At 38.4% G+C, this 21,245-nt stretch overlaps 1 protein-coding gene across 1 annotated transcript in view; it reads left to right on the plus strand.

Moving 5' to 3' along the window:
* LOC140236272 (uncharacterized) overlaps window positions 1-21,245 on the plus strand; it is an 80,468-nt gene that overhangs the window by 28,509 nt on the left and 30,714 nt on the right. The window contains 3 exon segments of the mRNA XM_072316229.1: window positions 10,298-10,480; window positions 18,746-18,928; window positions 19,898-20,104. Coding sequence (XP_072172330.1) covers window positions 10,298-10,480; window positions 18,746-18,928; window positions 19,898-20,104 — 573 coding nt within the window.

Consider the following 21,245-nt stretch of genomic DNA (forward strand, 5'->3'; position numbering starts at 1 on the left):
TTTCACATTTTTGTCTTTTTCCTGAAAACTCAAGACGCATCCCTAGGGGTAATAAAATTATATATCAGCTTTAAAAAAGGCCTTCTGTACAAAAATGATGGAGCTGATAGAGTGCTGGTGTCTGTTATAATAAGTTAATTCATGAATTAATGTTAAAAGAAACCTGTACTGACATTTTCTACTCGTCTGATAATTCTAATCTACATTATTTGATGCCTACAACTGGAAAGAGAGGATTCTAAAACCCAGAATAAGCCTGTAACGATTTTTTGAAAAAAATGAAAACGAGCAAGCCAAGGAACGATCCACACAATTTGGCATACGTCACAGGTGCCAACCTCCGACTTTAGCAAAACGAACTAGAAAGGTTCTACACATGTCAATTTACTGATGAAATCTCACACGAAGTACTGCAAAAACTTTTATTTAGTAAAATTGCAATATGGAGCTGAAATAAACATGTTAAACAATATTTATTAATTTTTAAAAGGAATCTCTTCAAAAGCTTTTTTATTTAGATCAAATTTGTGGGGAATATTCCAGATATGCAAAATGAAATTGGCATCATTGTCCGAACGTGCTGCCCATAGAAAATTATGTGTAAAAAAAGTAACGTTGCACTAACTATGCATTGATGATGAGCGATAATGGTTCGACATCACAGTTCAAACTATCTAACGAAGATGAGGACTGAGTGATTCTTAAAATCTAAATCCAAAAAATAGTCAACGGCAATCACGGTTTACGCCTAGTTAGAAGAAAACGGCACTCAGTACATATAGACTCTAGACTAGAACTAGGACTAGGACTAGTGAGCAGTCAAGGACCGAGAAGATTCTACTCGCCGCTCCGTCGACAGCTGTACGTACACAGCGCTAATATAGGTTTTCCCGGTCAATTTCATACTTATGTCTCTCAAACCATAATGTGCATTCAAATTCACGCAGCGCACGCACGTAAAAATATTCAGGCATTCAAATTCAGAATCCGAGCGAACAATTTCATTTATGAGCGTTCTATTTCGTTTTCGTGAAATCAAATTCACGATTGGGCATTCAATTTCAAAATGCGAGCACCGACTTTCCTACTCGTGCATTCAAATTCATGCGATAGTCACGTGATAGTCCCAATGAGCTTGTTTGGAGCGTTCAAATTCATTTTTAGGCAATCAAGTTCCTACTTCGTGCAATCAATTTAACGAGGAAAATGGAGTAGACTTTTAAGAAAGGAAAAAGGGCCAACACAACCAATGAATGCTTGCATATAGTGTAATTAGGATTTTTTACATGTTCTACATTGTTCTCTGTTCATGTATTCTTTGTTTTTTATGTCAATAAATTTCAAATTGCAATGTCCAATCAGCAGTGCATAAAAACAACACAACGACTAGTAATCATATTCCTAATTGATGATGCTGCATGCTGACAACGCCAAAACACCAACCACATAATGACAATTCATCGATTTAAAACAAACTGACACACAATGATCTCACATAGTCCCGCCAAAGTACATCAATAAGACAGCAATACACAACAAACAACATGCAAAATGTTCATGTATCAGTTGCAATATAGTCCAAATTGTGCTTTTTTCCTCGAAAGTGTCAACCAACTCTCCGTATAATGCTCGTCTGTTGGCCTATACAGTGCCTAATTTTTGTTTGTTTGTTTAATTTTCTATCAAAGAAGATGGCTGGATAACCCATATTCAGCTGCAAAAGCTGATCTTCCATATGGGGTCCAGTTAGATGTTCTGCTCTTTGCGATGAATAAATGAAGTGGGATCTTTTACGTGTATGAGTTGTGACTCTCTTACACGTATGGGACCTCCATTTTATAGGTTTTCCCGGTCAATTTCATACTTTTGTCACTCAAATTCATTAATGTGCATTCAAATTCACGCAGCGCACGCACGCGAAAATATTCGGGCATTCAAATTCAGAATCCGAGCGATCAATTTCATTTATGGGGGTTCTATTTCGTTTTCGTGAAATCAAATTCACGATTGGGCATTCAATTTCAAAATGCGAGCACCGACTTTCCTACTCGTGCATTCAAATTCATGCGATAGTCACGTGATAGTCCCAATGAGCTTGTTTGGAGCGTTCAAATTCATTTTTAGGCGACCAAGTTCCTACTTCGTGCAATCAATTTAACGAGGAAAATGAAGTAGACTTTTAAGAAAGGGAAAAGCGCCAACACAATCAATAAAGGCTTGCATATATATAGTGTAATTATGGTTGTTTACAGGTTCTACGTTGTTCTCTGTTCACGTATTCTTTGTTTTTCATCTCAATAAATTTCAAATTGCAATGTCCAATCAGCCATCATCAGTGCATCCAAACAACACAACGACTAGTAATCATATCTCTTGGTGATACTGAATGCTGACAACGCCCCAACACCAACCACATAATCGTGATAATGACAATTCATCAATTTAAAGACAAACTGACACACAGTGATCTCACAGTCCCGCAAAAGTAAACCAATAAGACAGCAATACACAACAAACAGCACGTATAAAATGTTAAAGTATCAGTTTCAATATAGCCGAAATTGTTTTTTTTTTTTCCTCGAAAGTGTCAACCAACCATCCGCATTATGCTCGTCTGTAGGCCTATACAGTGCCTAATTTTTGTTCGTTTCGTTTCGTTTTCTATCAAACAAGATGACTGGATAACCCATATTCAGCTGCAAGAGGTGGTCTTCCATAATATGGGGTCCAGTTTGATGTTCTGCTCTTTGCGATGCATATGAAGTGGGATCTTTTACGTGCATGAGTTGTGACTCTCTTGCACGTGGGACCTCCATTTTATGTCCAATCCGAGGGACATGTGCCTGTATATTCCTATTTGCTAAGTGCGAGTTCAAAATTGTCAATGAACAGGTGGACCTCTACTGCAAAATAGATAATCATCATAAATCCCAATATATTCAAAGCCAAATGAGAAGCACATGCATACACGACTCCAAACTAACTAAATTCAGGACTTCTTTTAAATTGAATGCAGTTATTTGGAACATGGTTGCCTATTCACGAATTTGAATGACCGACGAGATTCCGTCGCCAGCTTGACATGAATTTGACTGCTCATTGATGAAATGCGTGCTCCTCTCTTAAATTTGAATGCTCCGATAGTGAATTTGAATGTTCCGATAGTGAATTTGAATGCTCCGATAGTGAATTTGAATGCTCCGACAGTGAATTCGAATGCTCGGATAGTGAATTCGAATGACCGGATTTTGAATTTGATTGCTGATTCAGTGCTGCGAGCGTGGAATGCGTGAAATCGAATGCTCGGAATAGGAACTTGAATGACAAAAGTATGAAATTGACCGGGAAAACCTATATGTCCAATCCAAGGGACATGTGCCTGTATATTCCTATTTGCTAAGCGCGAGTTCAAAATTGTCAGTGAACAGGTGGACCTCTACTGCAAAATAAATAATCATCGTAAATCCCAATATATTCAAAGCCAAATGAAAAACACATGCATACACGGCCCCAAACTAACTAAATTCAGGACTTCTTTTAAATTGAATGCAGTTATTTGGAACATGGTTGCCTATTCACGAATTTGAATGACCCACGAGATTACGTCGCCAGCTTGACATGAATTTGAATGCTCATTTATGAAATGCGTGCTCCTCTCTTAAATTTGAATGCTCCGATAGTGAATTTGAATGTTCCGATAGTGAATTTGAATGCTCCGATAGTGAATTTGAATGCTCGGATAGTGAATTCGAATGACCGGATTTTGAATTTGATTGCTGATTCAGTGCTGCGAGCGTGGAATGCGTGAAATCGAATGCTCGGAATAGGAACTTGAATGACAAAAGTATGAAATTGACCGGGAAAACCTATAATAGGCACAGCGTAAACGTTTAGTATGCAATACATACTAAACATACATGCCAGAACTTGAAGAAAGTCCAGACGAAAGTCCAGACTCCAAGGTCTAGCGTTGCCGCTAGAGGCCCTTGTGCTGCAGGCCCTGTTGTTTCTGTGCTGAATTTTGCAGGTAAGGCAGGTATCTGCTTTATGGATTTTCAATGTTTTTGTGGTCGAGATAAATCTCATGGTGGTCGTATTAACACCAAGGACTAACTTAGATCTAGTTTTAGTAGGACCCATACCTCGGAAGAGTGGCCCGACCACGTAGATACAAACAGTGCCACCGCTTCGCGATCCAAGCGCTGGTGTAGGCATAGTGCTAGAGTATTTCCGTATCCATGTAGATATCTCAAAATTCACTCAACCAAATTGCACCAAAATCACAAGAAGTATTTTATGACTCATGTCCACTTGCTCACGCTAATTGGAACCAAATCGCAAGTTGAGAAGCGTAAGTGAAGTTGTCGACTTCCTGTCGTCGCTAAAAACAATCTGCTCTGTACGACTATAAACAAGAGTGATCGCGGCGTAGTAGCCCTACTTGCCTGCGCACGCACAGACTGAAGTTAGCCATCTGATATCATGAGACAAATCTTTCAAGTAATCGGGAGCAGAAAATCAATTTATAAATTATTTGAGCTAAGTTGAATGAAAAATAAAGTTCGTAAATCACACAAATCGCTAAAATCATGACATTTTTTAATTTAGTTCCCGCGTAAATTCCCCGTTCGCACAGCACTAGTCGGCCAACTTCAGTTCTAGATTGTGCATATCGCGTTTACCAAGATCTCTCGCGAAGAGTGAGGTTTTTTTTAGTGACAATTTGAAATTCGGCGTCAATATTGATACTTCTCGATTACCGATTTCGTTCAAATATACGGTATTTTGAAATATGCTTAGAAGTATATCCTGTAATTTTGGTGCGATTCGGTTCAGCGAAATTTGAGACAGCTGCATGGATAGGACAGTACACAAGTGCCGCCTGCTAGCTAAATTGGGCCTAAGCGTCGTCTGCTACTCGGCACGATTTAACGCACGCGTATGCGAGGGCTGTAATCAGTGAAACATTTGGCACCTGTGACATCACAACATCCGGGCTCGTCAGCTCATTAGCATAATTCTCGCCAAAAAAGTTCCATTTTCAACATGAAGTTACGGGCTAAATCGTTATGAAATTTTGATTCTGTTTGCACCGCTGGGTCTTTTAGAATTAAAAGAACAACATATAAAAAAAAAAAAATAAAAAACCGGTACAATGCCCTTTTAAGTGCGGCCGAGGCGGTTTTGTGACATATTCAGCTTCTTCTTGAAACCCTTATATAATAGATATTTGCCAAGCTTGACATGTAGCGTAGCGTATTTATCTGATGATATGACCTCAATTTGTCTAAATGAGCACTGCCCCTACCCCTAGGTTGGGAGGAGATGGAGCCCCCCCCCCCCCCCCATCTCCGCCCCTTTAACTTGAAAGGGACCAAGACGAGGGGGTGGGGTCGTTCGGGCGGAATTCAGAATTTTATTGATAACCTTATACACATGAAAAACGGAATACATACTTTTTAAAGAAATTTTCTATACAACCAAGAGTAATAGAACACAATTTGTGACCGTGCACCTCAAAACGAATATAAAGTCGCACACAGTGATTTTGCGTGAGGCCTGAAAATAAGTGAAATGGGTCAACCTAGCCAAACTTGACTTTTTCATGTTTTCTGAAAAAGCGGGTCTTCTTTTACATTATGCTAAAATTTGGTATCATAAAACGGGCAGGAAAGTGTGTTTTTTTCAGCAGTTTATCTCGAACATTTTTGGTAGAATAGTGTGATTATGTGTGTCTTTAGAATCCCTTTTTCATTTCTGAAAAACCTTGTCCACACTCTTCACTTTCAACTCTAATAACTTTTGAAAGGATAGTGCTACTGCTTTGAAAGTTGGCATTAATTATGTACAGAATGGGTTAATGAGGCATGCTTAATTTCACTTTAATCTGATAATCCCTTCAGTGTTGTTACTCTGGTAGTTTACTTCCTGTTTTTTGTCCCATTCATCGCACAGCCAGCACGGTTTGGTAAAGATTAAGCGCTTGAATAGACACTATACTTCAGAGCTTCTTTTCTCAGTTCACACTTTTCCTGAGTTTGTGCTTTCTTTCCCATATTTAGATAGGTTAGGAGAGTCCATTTGATTTGAGTTATACATCATTTTAAAGCTTAAAGTCTGCTCTTTCAGAATATGGTCTTAACTAAAATGTCATGTCTGGCGACTTTTTGTTTGTTTTGAGGTGCAGGGTCACATTTTATCAAATTTTTAGAAGGTGCACTTATACTTTGAAAAAATTTCACGTCTCCTTATGACGTGGGGGCTATACCCTGGTCTTATCCCTAGCTTTTGGGAAGGGGAACAAATTGGACTTGTTGCCCCTTCGAACAAAGAGGGATTCTATTACCCTAGAGATGCTACCTCCCACATTCGGTGAAAATCCGTCAAAGATTTCTCAAGAGGATGCAGAATATGTGGAAATCCCCCCTCCTCCCCCTCACTCACCCCCATAAGGACACCCCTCGACCGCCACAATCAAACATAAAATACAATTTCAGGCATTAATGTCTCCATAGCACTAATTAAGCTCTATCTTCTCCGGTTTGACAGAAGAAGATAAAAATTTCAGAGTTTAGGGACTCCGAGGCTTCAACCGCCACCCTTTCGGCGGTGTGTGTGTGTGTGTGGGGGGGGGGGGGAGGGCGGGGGGGGGGGGGCGACTCATTTTACCAAATTAAGTGCATATTACCGTAAAAAGGCAATATGCCAATTTTGGTGAAAATCCGTCGTAGATTTTTCAAGAAGATGCTGAAAATGTGGAAAATTCCTCTCCTTGCCATCACCCCCCTCGATCTGGAGACCCCTTGATCTGTCATAACCAAACATGAAATTTCATTCATTAACGCCTTGTCTTCATAGCACTAACTTAGCTCTATCTTTATTGGTTTGACAGAAGAAGATTAAAAAAAAAAATCCAGAGTTTAGGGGCGCTGAAGCTTTAACTCCCCGCAGCCCCACCCCCTTTCGGTTACGTTAATGTCTTTATATAGCACTAACTCAGCTCTGTCTTTTCCGGTTTGACAGAAGAAGATTAAAAAAAAAAATCACAGATTTTTGGGATGTTGTAACTAAATGAACATTTCGTCCACGAAATGATAATATCGATAACGAAACAGTCATTTTGTCGACGAAATGACCGTGCTACACTTGGCACTCCATCATGTTTTTCTTCATGGTTTAAACCATGGTTTCATTTGTACCACCTTCGTGCATTGGGGCCATTATGTCGACATTATAATTTTATAATATAAAGGTATTTATGTTACCATGTAGAAGTTTATTTATAAAAAAACAGAAAAAACAAACAAAACTATAAGTCGCCATAGGGGAAAACATTTAATGATTATGATAATATACCGAGTCGACTTCAGGATTATACATGCATTACACACGTAGGCCTACAGGCCTGTGTTATATCGTCATGACGACATAATTATCATCCTACCAAGTTGAACATGAACCTTTATCGAAGCTGTCTGATGGGGAATAGGTATCATGCCAGGTATTGTGCACTGTATAGGACACAACAGAGAAATTATATTAGGGAGATATCTTCGTCGCGACGATATGAGACAAAAGATTGTCGCCAATCGTCCCCAACGATCTAAATTTTTGGCCTAATGTGCTCATTACTGCGCTCTTTTTGGCTCATCAAAAAAATCAACAATAGATGGTCCCGACGAGTCGGAACGAAGACGTCTCTTTTCGTCGCGGTTAATCAATTAAGGAGATCTTTTGTTGATCGGCGAGGCGTTTCAATGATTGTTCAAACGTCGTACATCGTCCCCGACGATTGCGTATTCAACTTGACTCACTGTTTTGTGAAGGGATTTGGTGATGGCTTCTTGTCGCACATCGTCCCGACGATTGACCATTGAATTTAAATCACCATTCCGTGGCGAGTTTGTTAATCCATAATAATTGTTCAAACGTCGCACTTATCGTCCCGACGATTGCTCATTCAACTTAAATCGCCGCTCGATGCTGAGGTTTTTATTTTTTTCTAACGTCGCGAGTGGTCCCGACGATTGCCCATTGAACCTGAATTGTCGTTCAATGATGCCACCGGGATAATTCATCTTCTATGAAGGCTTGCTCTTATGTTTGCCATACTTGTCTGTAAACAATGCAAAAACATCGTAACGAGATCCGATGGCTATCAGACTCCCGAAATTCTTGAATGAATCATGAAAAAAAAGTGACGAACATACATTATCATATCTTTCCACAAGTCCAGAGCTTGAAAGCAAACATCAGGCATCTATTTTATCATCGTACAATGCGGAGTTGAACATAATTGTTATTCATTTCCGATGGTCAAAGCAAATATCCGACATTAATATCATAGCATCTTTCGGAGCTGAATGTTATTGCTATTTACTTTCGAACGTAAAAGCAAATATCCGGCATTTATTTTATCATCATACGGAGTTGTAAATTATTAGAAGTCATTTCCGAACGTCAAAGCAAACATGCGATATTTATTTCATCATCGTTCATCATCGTATACGGAGTCGAATATTATTGTTATCCATTTCCGGACGCAAAATCAAATGTCTGACATTACTTCGACAGAACTTCGGTGGTACAGTATAATGGCAATTCGTCGGGGCGATATGCGACGTTTGAATACGTTTAATGTAACAATAATGTTTAATGTAACAAACCGTTGTCAAGAATAACTCTATTTAATATCTAAAATTGCGCAGTCCATTTTGATACATAATGTATATACTGAAAGTTAACGCAAAAGACGAAAATTGCAAAATCATGATTAAAGATTACAGGTAACAGTGTATCGTATAAGACTCGGTAACTTGTTATGATAACATCCATCATTGCACACTATTCCGCTGCTATCAAAAAGAAACTAATCCAAACATGTACAAAAGTACAGCTTCAGTATTGCAGTTTCATCAAATCAATGTGCTACCATGTTGATAAACTGTCCGCATTATATTCGAGGGGCAGAGAAGCATATTCACGGTGTTAAGCATGAAATAATATTGGTTGAGGTGATGATTCAGCTATTAGCCTTTTTAGAGATACAACGTACTCTGAAAAGAAAGAAATGTTAAAGAGCATACAATTCTGACAGGAAATCAAAGTTCATTTGGTGAAGATCGGTTTTGAAATGGTAGAGATATCCAGAAACAAAGTGAAACATAGCGATCCTTGTAAAAGGCGGGCACCTATATATCTCAGCCATTTGAAATCGCACTTCTCTTTGGGTTTTGGATTCATGATGAACCCTTCCTTTCATACTAAAAAAAATAATCATTGTCTGATGATGTCAATTACTATCGCAGTATTTCAAAGTGGAATGAATATCCCTACTAACTAGTTACATGACACAAACATAATGGTGTCTTGAAATTTGTTGTGAAGATGATAGATGAATGTTACAAAGAGATAGGAGGTAGAACATATCCTTACCGCATTCATGCAAGATTAATGATATTGTAGCAATAGTACCCCCCCCAAAAAAACAACAACAACAACAAAACAAAACAAACCAACCGCAATAATCATAATAATAACAATAACGATAATAATATACAAGGATATCAAGGAAGAGCACGGATGCAACTGGGTCCCTTCGCGGTCTTTACACGGATATCCCAAAAAAGTTGACACATTACATTTGCTTTTGCTTTTGATACTTTATTATTTTGGGGCGACATGCTTCCAGAGCTAAGTGATATGTAACAAGCACACCAGAAAATCTACAGCAGATTACATACGCATCTGCTTGTCGACATCGTCTTTTGGGGTTGTCCGTCCGTCCGTCCGTCGTTCTGTCCGTCTGTTCGTAATCAGTTTGTGATTTGTGATGTTCACATCTATTTTAAAACATTTTGACTTCTGAAGCAAAGAAAACCAATGTCAAACTGCTGTATATACAAGACTATTTAAATGCTTGCTTACTCGTGGATTTGTTAAAAATCGGTAAAATCTTGATATATCAGAATATGATTATGATATATCTATTGAAATTATATATATTCGATACAAAACGTTATCTAAGTACAGTTACTGATTACTACACAAAGGCAAAACAACCATAAGACGTGTTGCATCATGCGATAGTTGCCCCCAAAAACAGACGTGTGAAGTGCAGAGTACTTAGAAAATAAATGTCATTGTACTTATGATAATGATTTTTCATAAGTTTTGTTGAAACTCATTACGGTCGTGCTATGCAAGCCAGCTGTGTCGGTGCGTTGTGAATATTGCATGGGATCCTAACTCTTTTACGTTGTGTCTTTTGTTTTCTTTAATATTTTTTTTTTCACAGATTCAAGACTTGAGGTTATATTATACTGAAGATCATCAAGATTTCGGGCATAAATCATCAGCGGGAGGTGACTTTGCCCAGTGGGTGTGTGCTATGCCACGTCTTTCGAATTTCACTCTGTATTGCCCCTACTTGCCTGGCAGCTTCCTCTCAACAGCCGTTACCTCAGCATCATCCTGTCAGGTATGTAATCTGTTAGTTAGGTGCTTTTGGAATCATAGTACACCTCATTTCAAAAATAGTTAACCACAAGTCGTGTTTGACTTCCCGTGATAGTATTTTTTTTTTCTCTCGCAGATTGACATTTCAGTGAGGTGCTATACTTAAAATTGTGTGTAACCGTAGTCATCCCCAATGTTTAACCCTCAATTCATTATGAAAGATAGAACCGGTAAGGACACATCTGTTACATTGTTGATTTATTAAAAATGAACAGAATTTAGGGATATCAAGAAAACGAGAGAGTACAACCGGATTCCTTGTCTTCCTTGGCAGAGATTTCGACAAGACAAGATCTCAGTTATTCCTTTTTGGTCTTCATGGACCCTAAAAAGTCAATTTTTTATGAAGAAATGATCTCTCGGTGGCATTTATTAGTTTCTAGAATAAGGGGTAGCCTGTGATGCTACTGCTGCACAAAATAAAACAAAGTAAAATAAATTAACTTAATCCTCCTCTCTCTTCCCCGTATACTCATGAGTATCTAGTGCGGTGTGCGAATTGTGCATGCTTTATACGAGACTTTTCTTGACTCCAAAAGTGGATGAAGTCTTATTGGTTCAACCCTCAAAGATGTTATCCTTGTAATCACAACACAATGATTATAAAACGCTGACAACAACATTAAGGAAACAGAATACAGAGGAAAATGAAGTTTGAGGAGACCTCAGATGGGGAATGATATATAGCTAACTGGATTTAATGACTCAGTCAAGTGTTACATGGCTTGGTCTGGACACTCCTTGTCCTTTTTATTTGTTTTCGAAAACCATGAAAACAGGGTAGGCCTACCTATCATAGTATTCTCGATCCAGTAACAGATCATTAGCTGATCAGAAATGTCCCCATGAGTCCACTTGGCCCATACCATACCGATAACATGACACAATGTTGATATGAAGAGTTTGTTCGCAAAAACCGATAAGTCCATTTTTGAAGAGTTTGAAATACGGTCTCTGTTATAAAGTATAAAACAATACCTTATAAGCGATGTACTGGTCACTACATATAAAGGTACATTTTTGAAGTTATGGTTAAAAGAAGCAAAAAATTTCTTATTATTCTCTTTATTTTCTGACCTGTAATCGCAATTATCTCCATTTGGCAAATATGGACTTATCGGTTTTTTGGAACAAACTCTTCATATTATTCTTATATAAACTCACACACTTTAAATACATTAAACCATTAAGTTAGCGATACTCTCCTTGTGAATTATGTACTTCTTCTGCTCTCTTTGCTAAAATGGTATCCTGGATTACGACAGAGGGGAGATGTCGTTTTCATCAAACCTTAGTAAAAAAAAAAAAAATCACTTGACATCCGTGGTTTGGAATGCAAAAGTTAGATACATGCTCCATTCTTTTCATGAGCACTGTTCTCACGTATTTATGTTCCATCCTACATACTTCCTATTTAAAACATTTTTTTTTTTTTTTTAATCCTTTCATCACAAAGTGTAGCCGCGGCCGGAGGCATATGTTTTCGGGTTGTCCGTCCGTCCGTAATATTGTGTTTGGACAGCATAACTTGAGAACCGTTTTAGATGTATTTAGATGTATGACTGGACGAAGTTGTGCCTATGTACTATTATTGAGTGCCAATGTTCAATGTCAAAGATCAAAGATAAAAGGTCAAAGGTCAAGTTTTAATGCTCAAAATGTCACTATTTCCTCATATCTATGCAAGAGCCAAATGTGTTGTCTTTAAACCTAGAGTAAACATGTATTACGCCATTAAAAAAAATCTAGAGAAAGTTATGTGGTGAAAAGTCCAAAGGTCAAGTGAAAAGCTAAAATTTCACTCTTTTCTCCATATCTCGGAAATGTTTCCAAGTATCTTCTTGATACATATGCATGTGCAACTTGTTTTTGTACAGCGCACGTCAAACTTGTCAACTAGGCCTATCTCAATGCGCTCCTCTGTAAATCAACCTCATTCCGTTACGATTTGATGTTTTTAAATTGACTGCCGATTCAGTAGACGAGGTGTCCGATAGACAAAATATGATCTCGACAAAATTTATCTACAACCCCGTATATCAAACCGGGTGTGCACAATAAACGTTAGCATTGCTTGATTTATACATGTATTGTTACGGTCCCAGAGTTAGGAAAATTGGGACTCCACTTGAAAGTTGGTAGGGCAAGTCTTATGGGCGGACACATTAACTGAGAACATTGTTTGTATCTGTGGTTCTTCTTTTCCCCTTACCACGGACGAGCCCCCAAGAGTTTATCACCCCCAAGTAGACTCCCTGTCCCCAGACCAGACCACAAATGGTCATTGGTAACGGTCACTGTAGAAGACAGTCATTGCATACAAGAAGGTGATGAATGATGCTTTGATAATGTAAGAAATTAAGAGTGAGTGTTGAGGAGTATATCTTGGGACGCTGACTGGAGTAAAAGGCAGTCTTGGAATGAGCACTGGCTTGTCATAGTCATGTAATCTTGCGAGCTCGAATAAAAGACTACTTTTGAGACATGAACCATCGAAATGACTGGTTGCCTGGTTTCTTTTTGTGTACGTCCTTTAGAGTTTAACTCCAACTGTTTTGGGTACCAACTCGGCGGTCCCAACAATGGTGGCAGCGGTAAAGCGGTGATTATCTAATTTCGGACAAGACGCCATCTCGAAGCGACACGGCAAGTTTGCATGTGAGGAAGGGAGGAGCTAGGACAATGCAATAGCCGGCGACTTGCTTGAACTATGATAACCAGTATGAGATTTGCTAAATAACTCTCAACTCAAGGACATTGAACACGATGAAGGCCCTAACTCTCATACTGTTGATGGCATCAGTAGCTCTTGTGGCAGCCCATGCCCACAAGTGTATGAAATCATCGGAAAAAGGATCAATGGTTATCGTAGGTGTTTTCTCTGACACTGATGTGATCAGAGAAAAGGAGATGGGGAGACATATACATGGCCTTCTTGGGAAAACATTACCAAAGTCAACACAGAACTCTTCCACTCTAGAAAGTCATTTGAAAGCATTTGGATACGATGGTAGCAAATTCAACTTCGTCATCAAGGATTTCATGACCCAAGGCGAGGACGTCAGTCATGGATATAGCACTGATGGAGGCAAGCTAGTGGCGACGGGTTCGATGATGACAACAACTTCTGCTGAGCTACTTCAAGTCTGGTTGCTGAGTATGGCAGGCGCTGGCAGGAACATGGACGGATCATATCATAACTTCGTCATCGCGACTAAGGATACACATTTGTTGGACAGGAACACATCATCGGATAGACCCGGCACATATCACCATGGCAACGGGGAGGCAGCGACCATATACGACCATCCACATGACTAGCGACTATGAGTGCGACAGAGAATCAAGACAGCCAAGAATCGAACGCTGGGGCCAAGAATACACCTCATACAGGCACATGAAGGTCTAACATTGGACTCGGGAACTGGTATTGTATGTGCTCATTCTCCGTCAAACATTGTTTGGACCAAAAAGTTATTGTCATTATGTTTCACATCATTATACACTCAACCCTGGTGTTGTAGCTTAACTGCACACATATCTTTAATGCAAGCAAACTTTTGTAGAGTTCCTTTCATTCTATGACTGTGTGCTATTGTCAGTTTATGTTAGTTTTCGATATTCTGTAGAAACTGCGTGGAAGATTTTGCGCATAAGGTTAAAAATGAAAAATGGTGAAATTGGCACGAGGAAGATGAAATTCAAACCCACTGGTCAGGGTTGTCAATAAGATGATGATGAAGGTGCCTAAAATGAAGAATAAGAGGAATAATTCAATGATGCGCATTGTTGTTCAGATGTGTATGTTGTTAGTGGTAATTTGCCCTGCGACTCCGACAAAGTCGCCATAGCTGAAATTTTCAGGCAGCAATGATCCAACGTGTAACAGCATACATATAGGAATATAGCGACAGATTATCGAAAACATACATGTAGCGAGAGGAGTGTTTACACAGTTTAAGTGGAGTGTAAGTCTTTCATGTCGATCACACAAAACTCTGGAAGATAAGCATTAATCGATCACCGTTGATCACGGTTTGGCTAGAGTTGAAAACTCTTCCCGATATTTAACGAATTTTGTGGGTGTAAGGAGGCTATATTGCCCTGCGTCTCAGAAAAAGACGCCTCGCTGGATGGAATTTCAGGCAGCAATTGGTTCCTGATCGTACGAAATTTGTTAGATAATGGCCGAAGTTGCTTTATTTGTCGTAACACGTAAACTGAACGATTTGTTACTAGAAAGATAAATAATGTTCAGCTGTTTGTGATTAGACAGATTAAGTCTCAGCCAAAAGTGGTCCACCACGACAGATTGAAGCAGTACAACCTTAGTAGTAACTTTCCAGATTTGGTTCCCAAAGTACAAGTACACGTAGAGGTTCGCAGTATTTCATTTGATTTAAGCTTATATGTGTGTGTATACTTGTAAATAGAGTTATGATTGTCAGTCGGCTCTGATGAACAACGTTTTAACTTTGTTTTAGCTTAGATCATGCCAAAGTACTGCAGAAAGACTATGAGTGATGGAGAACTGTAAGGAGAACTAACACGTTAGTTTTATTGGCTCTCCCTCCCTTCGCGTGCCCACTGCACACATTTTTTTCCTCTCTCAGTCAATGGACTGCAAAGGGTCACAGGGGCCATGGCAAATGTTTTACGATGTTTGGAGGATTTCTTTTTTTTTTTTCTTTCTGCCGCCTCTGATTGTTGTGACTGGCCATTATCGTTGCGTTATGTGATGGTGGACGCTGTAAGAATGCATTTTTGTTTACTGCTTGATTAATGTCTTTTCGGTGACTAAGATACTGTAGTAGTATCGTAGTCATGATCGCTCTATGTGTCATGAGAACAGTAAGTCCTGTTCAAAATGTTAGTTGTGTATTTTTTTCATTACCTACAGGCAATAAGCGATGTAAATTCATGAGCCTACAGGAAAACGAACATGTATCCATTTTTTTTTTGCTTTTGTTGTTGTTGAGGCAGTCTTTTCCCCTCTCTTCCCCCTTCCTCTCCCTTTCTATTTTTACCTCTGTCTCCCCCATTCTCTATGTAAATTTGTATTTCTTCCTCTCGCTCATTAGCTGTGCCATTTTTTTTTTCGCATTGTGATTATATGAATGTAATTTGACGTTTTTACCAATGCTGTGTTGTATGTTAAAGGAAATCGTCTTGCCTTTGTTTGATCATCCATCTTGTAAAATGGATAGTCCATTTTGTTTGATTTTTCCATCTCGTAAAATGGATGGTACTGGCATTCTAGTTTACAAACCCTGATGGAGGTGCTCCGTATTGTGTATTAGTACAGTCTTTTCTTTTAATTGTTTTTATTGCAAAGACGCTGCTCCCTTCCTTTCTTCGGATTTTTCAATGTATCCTTCACCAATTCATCTCACTCTGTTTGCATTTCTATCTCTCGTTCAGTTCTTCCACTTCTTTGCTCTCTTTGCTGAAAACCATCCTTTTCTTTATTGTAGCAGCACTATTATAATTTGCTGATGTGTTTCATTTTGTTTTAGCTTGGGCACGAGCATTGTTACAGTGTAGAGTTACTCGTTTTGTTGATGTACATACAAACTGTTGTTACTGATGCGCATGACACATGTTGGATACTTTGAGTTTTTATTTCGGAGAAATGGGTTTCCCCATTAATTTTACCGCTCAGTTCCCTCCGCTTCTCTCCCTTCCTTTCCTCTAGCTCCCCTCCTCTGTTTCTCTCTCTCCTGTTCCTTTCTCAATGTTTTTCCTCTATTGAGCGTTTGATTCGTCCACAAGGGGTGCGTTCACTGACCAATCAGAGTAGCTAATTCCACTCTCCTTGGCATGAGCCTGCACAGGATAGGAGGTTACATGAGGTCAGACTTGAGGCATGTGCCTGCTCCATAAACTTGGGAAAGATAACTCTGAGATGTATTTTGATAATGTCCAGCTACATAATTCCGTCATCTGCATGGTTTGTGCCCGACTTCTGGTCTGAGTAATAGACAAGGAATTCTAGTAGGCGGGTGGCCATAGACGGTCGGCACCTGTCTGCACTGTCCATCATGCATTTGGTGTGGTCATTATTATGTTGTTTTTAAAGTGATTTTGTTTCCTGTCTCCAATAGGGGAGATGTAATTCTGTGCCATTTTTTTCCTTCAGCCGGTGTTAGCGTTCTTTGTTTCATTTTCCAGTTTGTTCTAATGTCATGAAGTGTGAGTATGCGTAAGCTTATACATGTACGCAGAATAGTTAGTATAGATTTTCGTATCTGTTGTCAGAGGTATAGCATAGATTTTTATGAAACATATGTCTCTCTTGTATTAAGGTCATTGTGTCACTACTTCTTTTCTGTTCCTTAAAAAAAAAAAAAACTTTTTTGAGTAGGTTCGTCAATGTTTACAAAAAAAAAACATATTTCGCTATGATTTGACATTTATTTACAATTCCATATAATTGTAAGGTTCTTTGGGGTCAAAAATTTGATGTGTCGTTAACACATTTCTCTCTCGCATTCTGGTATTGCGGACAATACCTCTTTTTCAAAGGGGGGAAGAGTGTTACGGTCCCAGAGTTAGGCAAATTGGGACTCCACTTGAAAGTTGGTAGGGCAAGTCTTATGGGCGGACACATTAACTGAGAACATTGTTTGTATCTGTGGTTCTTCCTTTCCCCTTACCACGGACGAGCCCCCTAGAGTTTATCACCCCCAAGTAGACTCCCTGTCCCCAGACCAGACCACAAATGGTCATTGGTAACGGTCACTGTAGAAGACAGTCATTGTATACAAGAAGGTGATGAATGATGCTTTGATAATGTAAGAAATTAAGAGTGAGTGTTGAGGAGTATATCTTGGGACGCTGACTGGAGTAAAAGGCAGTCTTGGAATGAGCACTGGCTTGTCATAGTCATGTAATCTTGCGAGCTCGAATAAAAGACTACTTTTGAGACATGAACCATCGAAATGACTGGTTGCCTGGTTTCTTCTTGTGTACGTCCTTTAGAGTTTAACTCCAACTGTTTTGGGTACCAACTCGGCGGTCCCAACAGTATGTTCTCCGTATGCAGTATAACAAGAACCTGAGTCGAATACAAGTAAGTAGGGTGTAGGTTTAGTGCAGTGCAGTGCCAAGTCACACAGCTAGGTGATAATATATTTGTGAGCATCATGACACAATTATGTAAAGCAGAGGTATAGTATTATGTCCTAATACATGTAGCAAGTATTGGAACAGTGACAATCTTTTGCTGGAGTACGTATCCTGTTCATCAAAATAAAATTAGTAGTAGTAGCAGTAATAATAATAATAATAATAATAATAATAGAAATAATGAACAACATACACACATTACATATATTATATTGTGTATCAAAAAGGTCCATAACCGCTAACATGGCCATGTCGGCGATAATTTCTCACTGCCACAAAGGCTAACCCATTATTCATTTTTCTCTCGTCATATTCAAGAGATGGTTTTCACTGTGAACTGTGTGTTGAATATGAACAAAGAAAATGGACTGTGTGGGTTGGCCTTTTTTCCCCTTTATTGCCAATATGATGAGCATCTATTTTTTTTTTTTTTTTGATTTTGAGAATCCGTCCGTAAACACTGGTTTTAAAGGGTGGGGATCGAAAAAGTCTTAGTAGTTCTTACCCTGTTAGTATAAATTTGCCATGATATCTTTGAATGATTTTAGTATTTGATCAAAATCTCTGCACAAATTTAGACAAGCAGGATGAATGGCAAAAGTTTATTTGGATAACCGGGTCAGCTGACCTTTTTTTTTCGACACTTCTTAGTCTTTATTTGAAAACAGAGTACATCTTACTGTCTTCGACCCAGTAACTGATCACTTGCTTAATCAGGAGAATCCATGATTTCACTGGTTATCATATCGATAAGAGATAACAATGACAAATTAGAACAAATATACAAATCCAGTCACTTCAAAATGCGTTGGCCTTTTATTTTTCTATTTTTTTCATTACGCGCCTGATGAATAATTTTCAAGCATACTTTTATCTGTACTGGTAACCAGGAATAGAACAGGGAGTACAATTCGTTCTCATCAATCTTTAATCCGTTAATAATAATTGGATCTAATGTTTGTGACTTGAAATGCGTGCACGTACTGGTGTAAGGCATATTCGAGTGTTATTCGTTTTTATGTACTCTTTTTTCGTCATGCATTCTCGCTAATTTAACTCTATTTTTATTGTTGTTATTTTCTCTCTTTTTTCTCCACAGATTCAAGATCTGCAGTTGCATCTCAACAAAGAGCAAGAGGATTTAAAACGTCAGTCCTCAGGAGGAGGTGACTTGGCCCGATGGGTGTGTACTATGCCAAGTCTACGGAAGTTCATGCTGTCATGCCTCTTCTTGCCCGATGGTTTCCTCTCAACAGCCATTGCTTTAGCATCATCCTGTCAGGCATGTAATCTACGTCCTTTGCTTTTGGGCGTCGTAGAAGGCCATACGTGAAAACGGATAAGGCAAATCATGATTTTCTTGAAAGATAAAATGATTCATATATTTCTATTTCTAGCAGATCGACAGCACTGTGACAGAACTAAGGTTATTTGTAACTAGTCTTCTTCATCTGTTATCCCTTGTTAAGGGTACTTTTGTTGAAATGAATGTTTTACTATAAACAGAATACAATAAAAAAGAACGAGATCTGACACCTGGCCTTTTACTTTCTGGTAAGTCGAGGCGACGATATTTCACATCTTCCGATTTTTTTGTTTGTTCTGGGAACCACTTTTATTTTTTCTCTCTCTCTCCGTCTCTCATACCTCTCTTACCGCCATGATTAACATCGTTTACGTACGACCACTCTTGACCCAAATAAAATCTACTTAAGTACGTTTGTACTATTGCATCAGATCACATTTCTAGTTTGAGGAGATAGATTATACGGACATGGAATAAACAGAATAAACATACTCTCCTATACTTGAACCACTGGCTGTGCTCACCCTCCGTATATTGTTTAATTTATCTTTTTAGGTGAAACATTATTATTTTTTTTTTAGTACGGAAATAAAACAAACAAATAAAACAAACAAACATTGGCAATATTCCAATCTTAACTCACACGTTTTATATAAAAGTGTATTGAATTATTACATTTGTGGTTGATGTCTTAATATATTACATTGTATTAGTCGGAACATTGTCCAGTCACAAACTGCAAGTGGTATCGTGAAACAGGACAGGGAGCAGATTTTGGTATAATAGATATCGTTTGACCTTCTTTCCATGACTAAAATATATGTAAACCATCAGGACATTTCACAGGCTTCTCTATCTATAAATCAATTATTGGTCTTATGTACGTACAAATGTATCCAGTCCTTCAGAAGAATTGCTTTTTTTTTGCTCCTTGTTTTTCAACAGATCCGCGATCTCGTGTTTAATTTTCGCAGAATCTTTGGTGATTCTAAATCTCAATCTCATGACGATTCTCAATATGAATCATCGCTTGGAGGAGACTTGGTGCGCTGTGTGTGTGCCTTGCCAAATCTTACGAAGTTTAGTCTGTGGTGCCGCTACTTGACCGATGATTTCCTCTCAGCAGCAGCCGCCTCAGCATCATCCTGTCAGGTATGTGATCTTTAACTATCGAATCAATTGCTTATGGTGTGTAACAGTGCCCCTCTTTTGTCAAATGACTGACAGTGTATTATTTGTTTTTCCTTTGTTTGTTTGTTTTTTGTAGTACAATATTGCTGGGAAATCTAGAATATGCCAGTCCTAGATTCTAATTCATCTTTTGTTGATTGTTTGTGAACAAAGTCTATTCAGTCATTCTCGTTATTTCCAATTCGAATTCTAGCGATAGTTTTCGTCAAATTTCCTTCAAATTAATCTCATATATTTTCCGTTGTGATTTCTTTGGTTATTTGATTTTTCACTTTTTCCACATCAAGGAGTGACAACACACGTGTACTCCATCCACTCACAAAAAAATAAACAAAACAAAACATAGACACACACATAATCACACCCTAATCAGTGTACATACGGAGACAAACATAATTATGTACTCTTACACAAGCGAAGACAGGGGTGACCCATGATTTCGAGGCACATATGATGAAAGACAATTGAGTATATGAATATAAGAACGACCCAAGTCCATGGAAGACCATTTCGAGTAAACTTAAAAAAAACTTCATATCTTATTTATTTGTCCAATAATATTCTATTTAACTGTGACGGGAAGGCAACATTGTATATACAAATTAGAACATATTATTATCATGACAATTAACATTTACATTAATTGTGGAGAGGCCATTTTGTGTGATGGACTTGGGTCGTTCTTTGAATCACAATATGGACTTGGGTCGTTCTTTGGTTCATATACATGATATTCTGCTATAGAGATAAGAGAAGGATGAGAGAGGGCGCTATAATGTGAATGTAAGAATGACCCAAGTCCTTCATTTTTACATTGATATAATATTTAACTCATTCATTTCTGGCACTTCCGGGGGTAATTAGGATTTATTATTTATACACAAGATGAGTCCATGCATAAGCTACAATTTCCCATGTCAAACTGAATTTGGCCAAAAATTGGACTTGGGTCGATCTTATATTCATATCTTCAATTTACATGTGTAGAGGTCTCTCTCATTGATAATAAATTTAGTATATTGAAAGACACTGTGCTTTTCTGCTGTTGTCCATGTATGAACAAAGATAAATGCGAGATTTTGACAGTTTCCAGGAAAAGAAA

This window comes from Diadema setosum, chromosome 12 (assembly GCF_964275005.1).
Source record: "Diadema setosum chromosome 12, eeDiaSeto1, whole genome shotgun sequence".
NCBI lineage: Eukaryota > Metazoa > Echinodermata > Echinoidea > Diadematoida > Diadematidae > Diadema > Diadema setosum.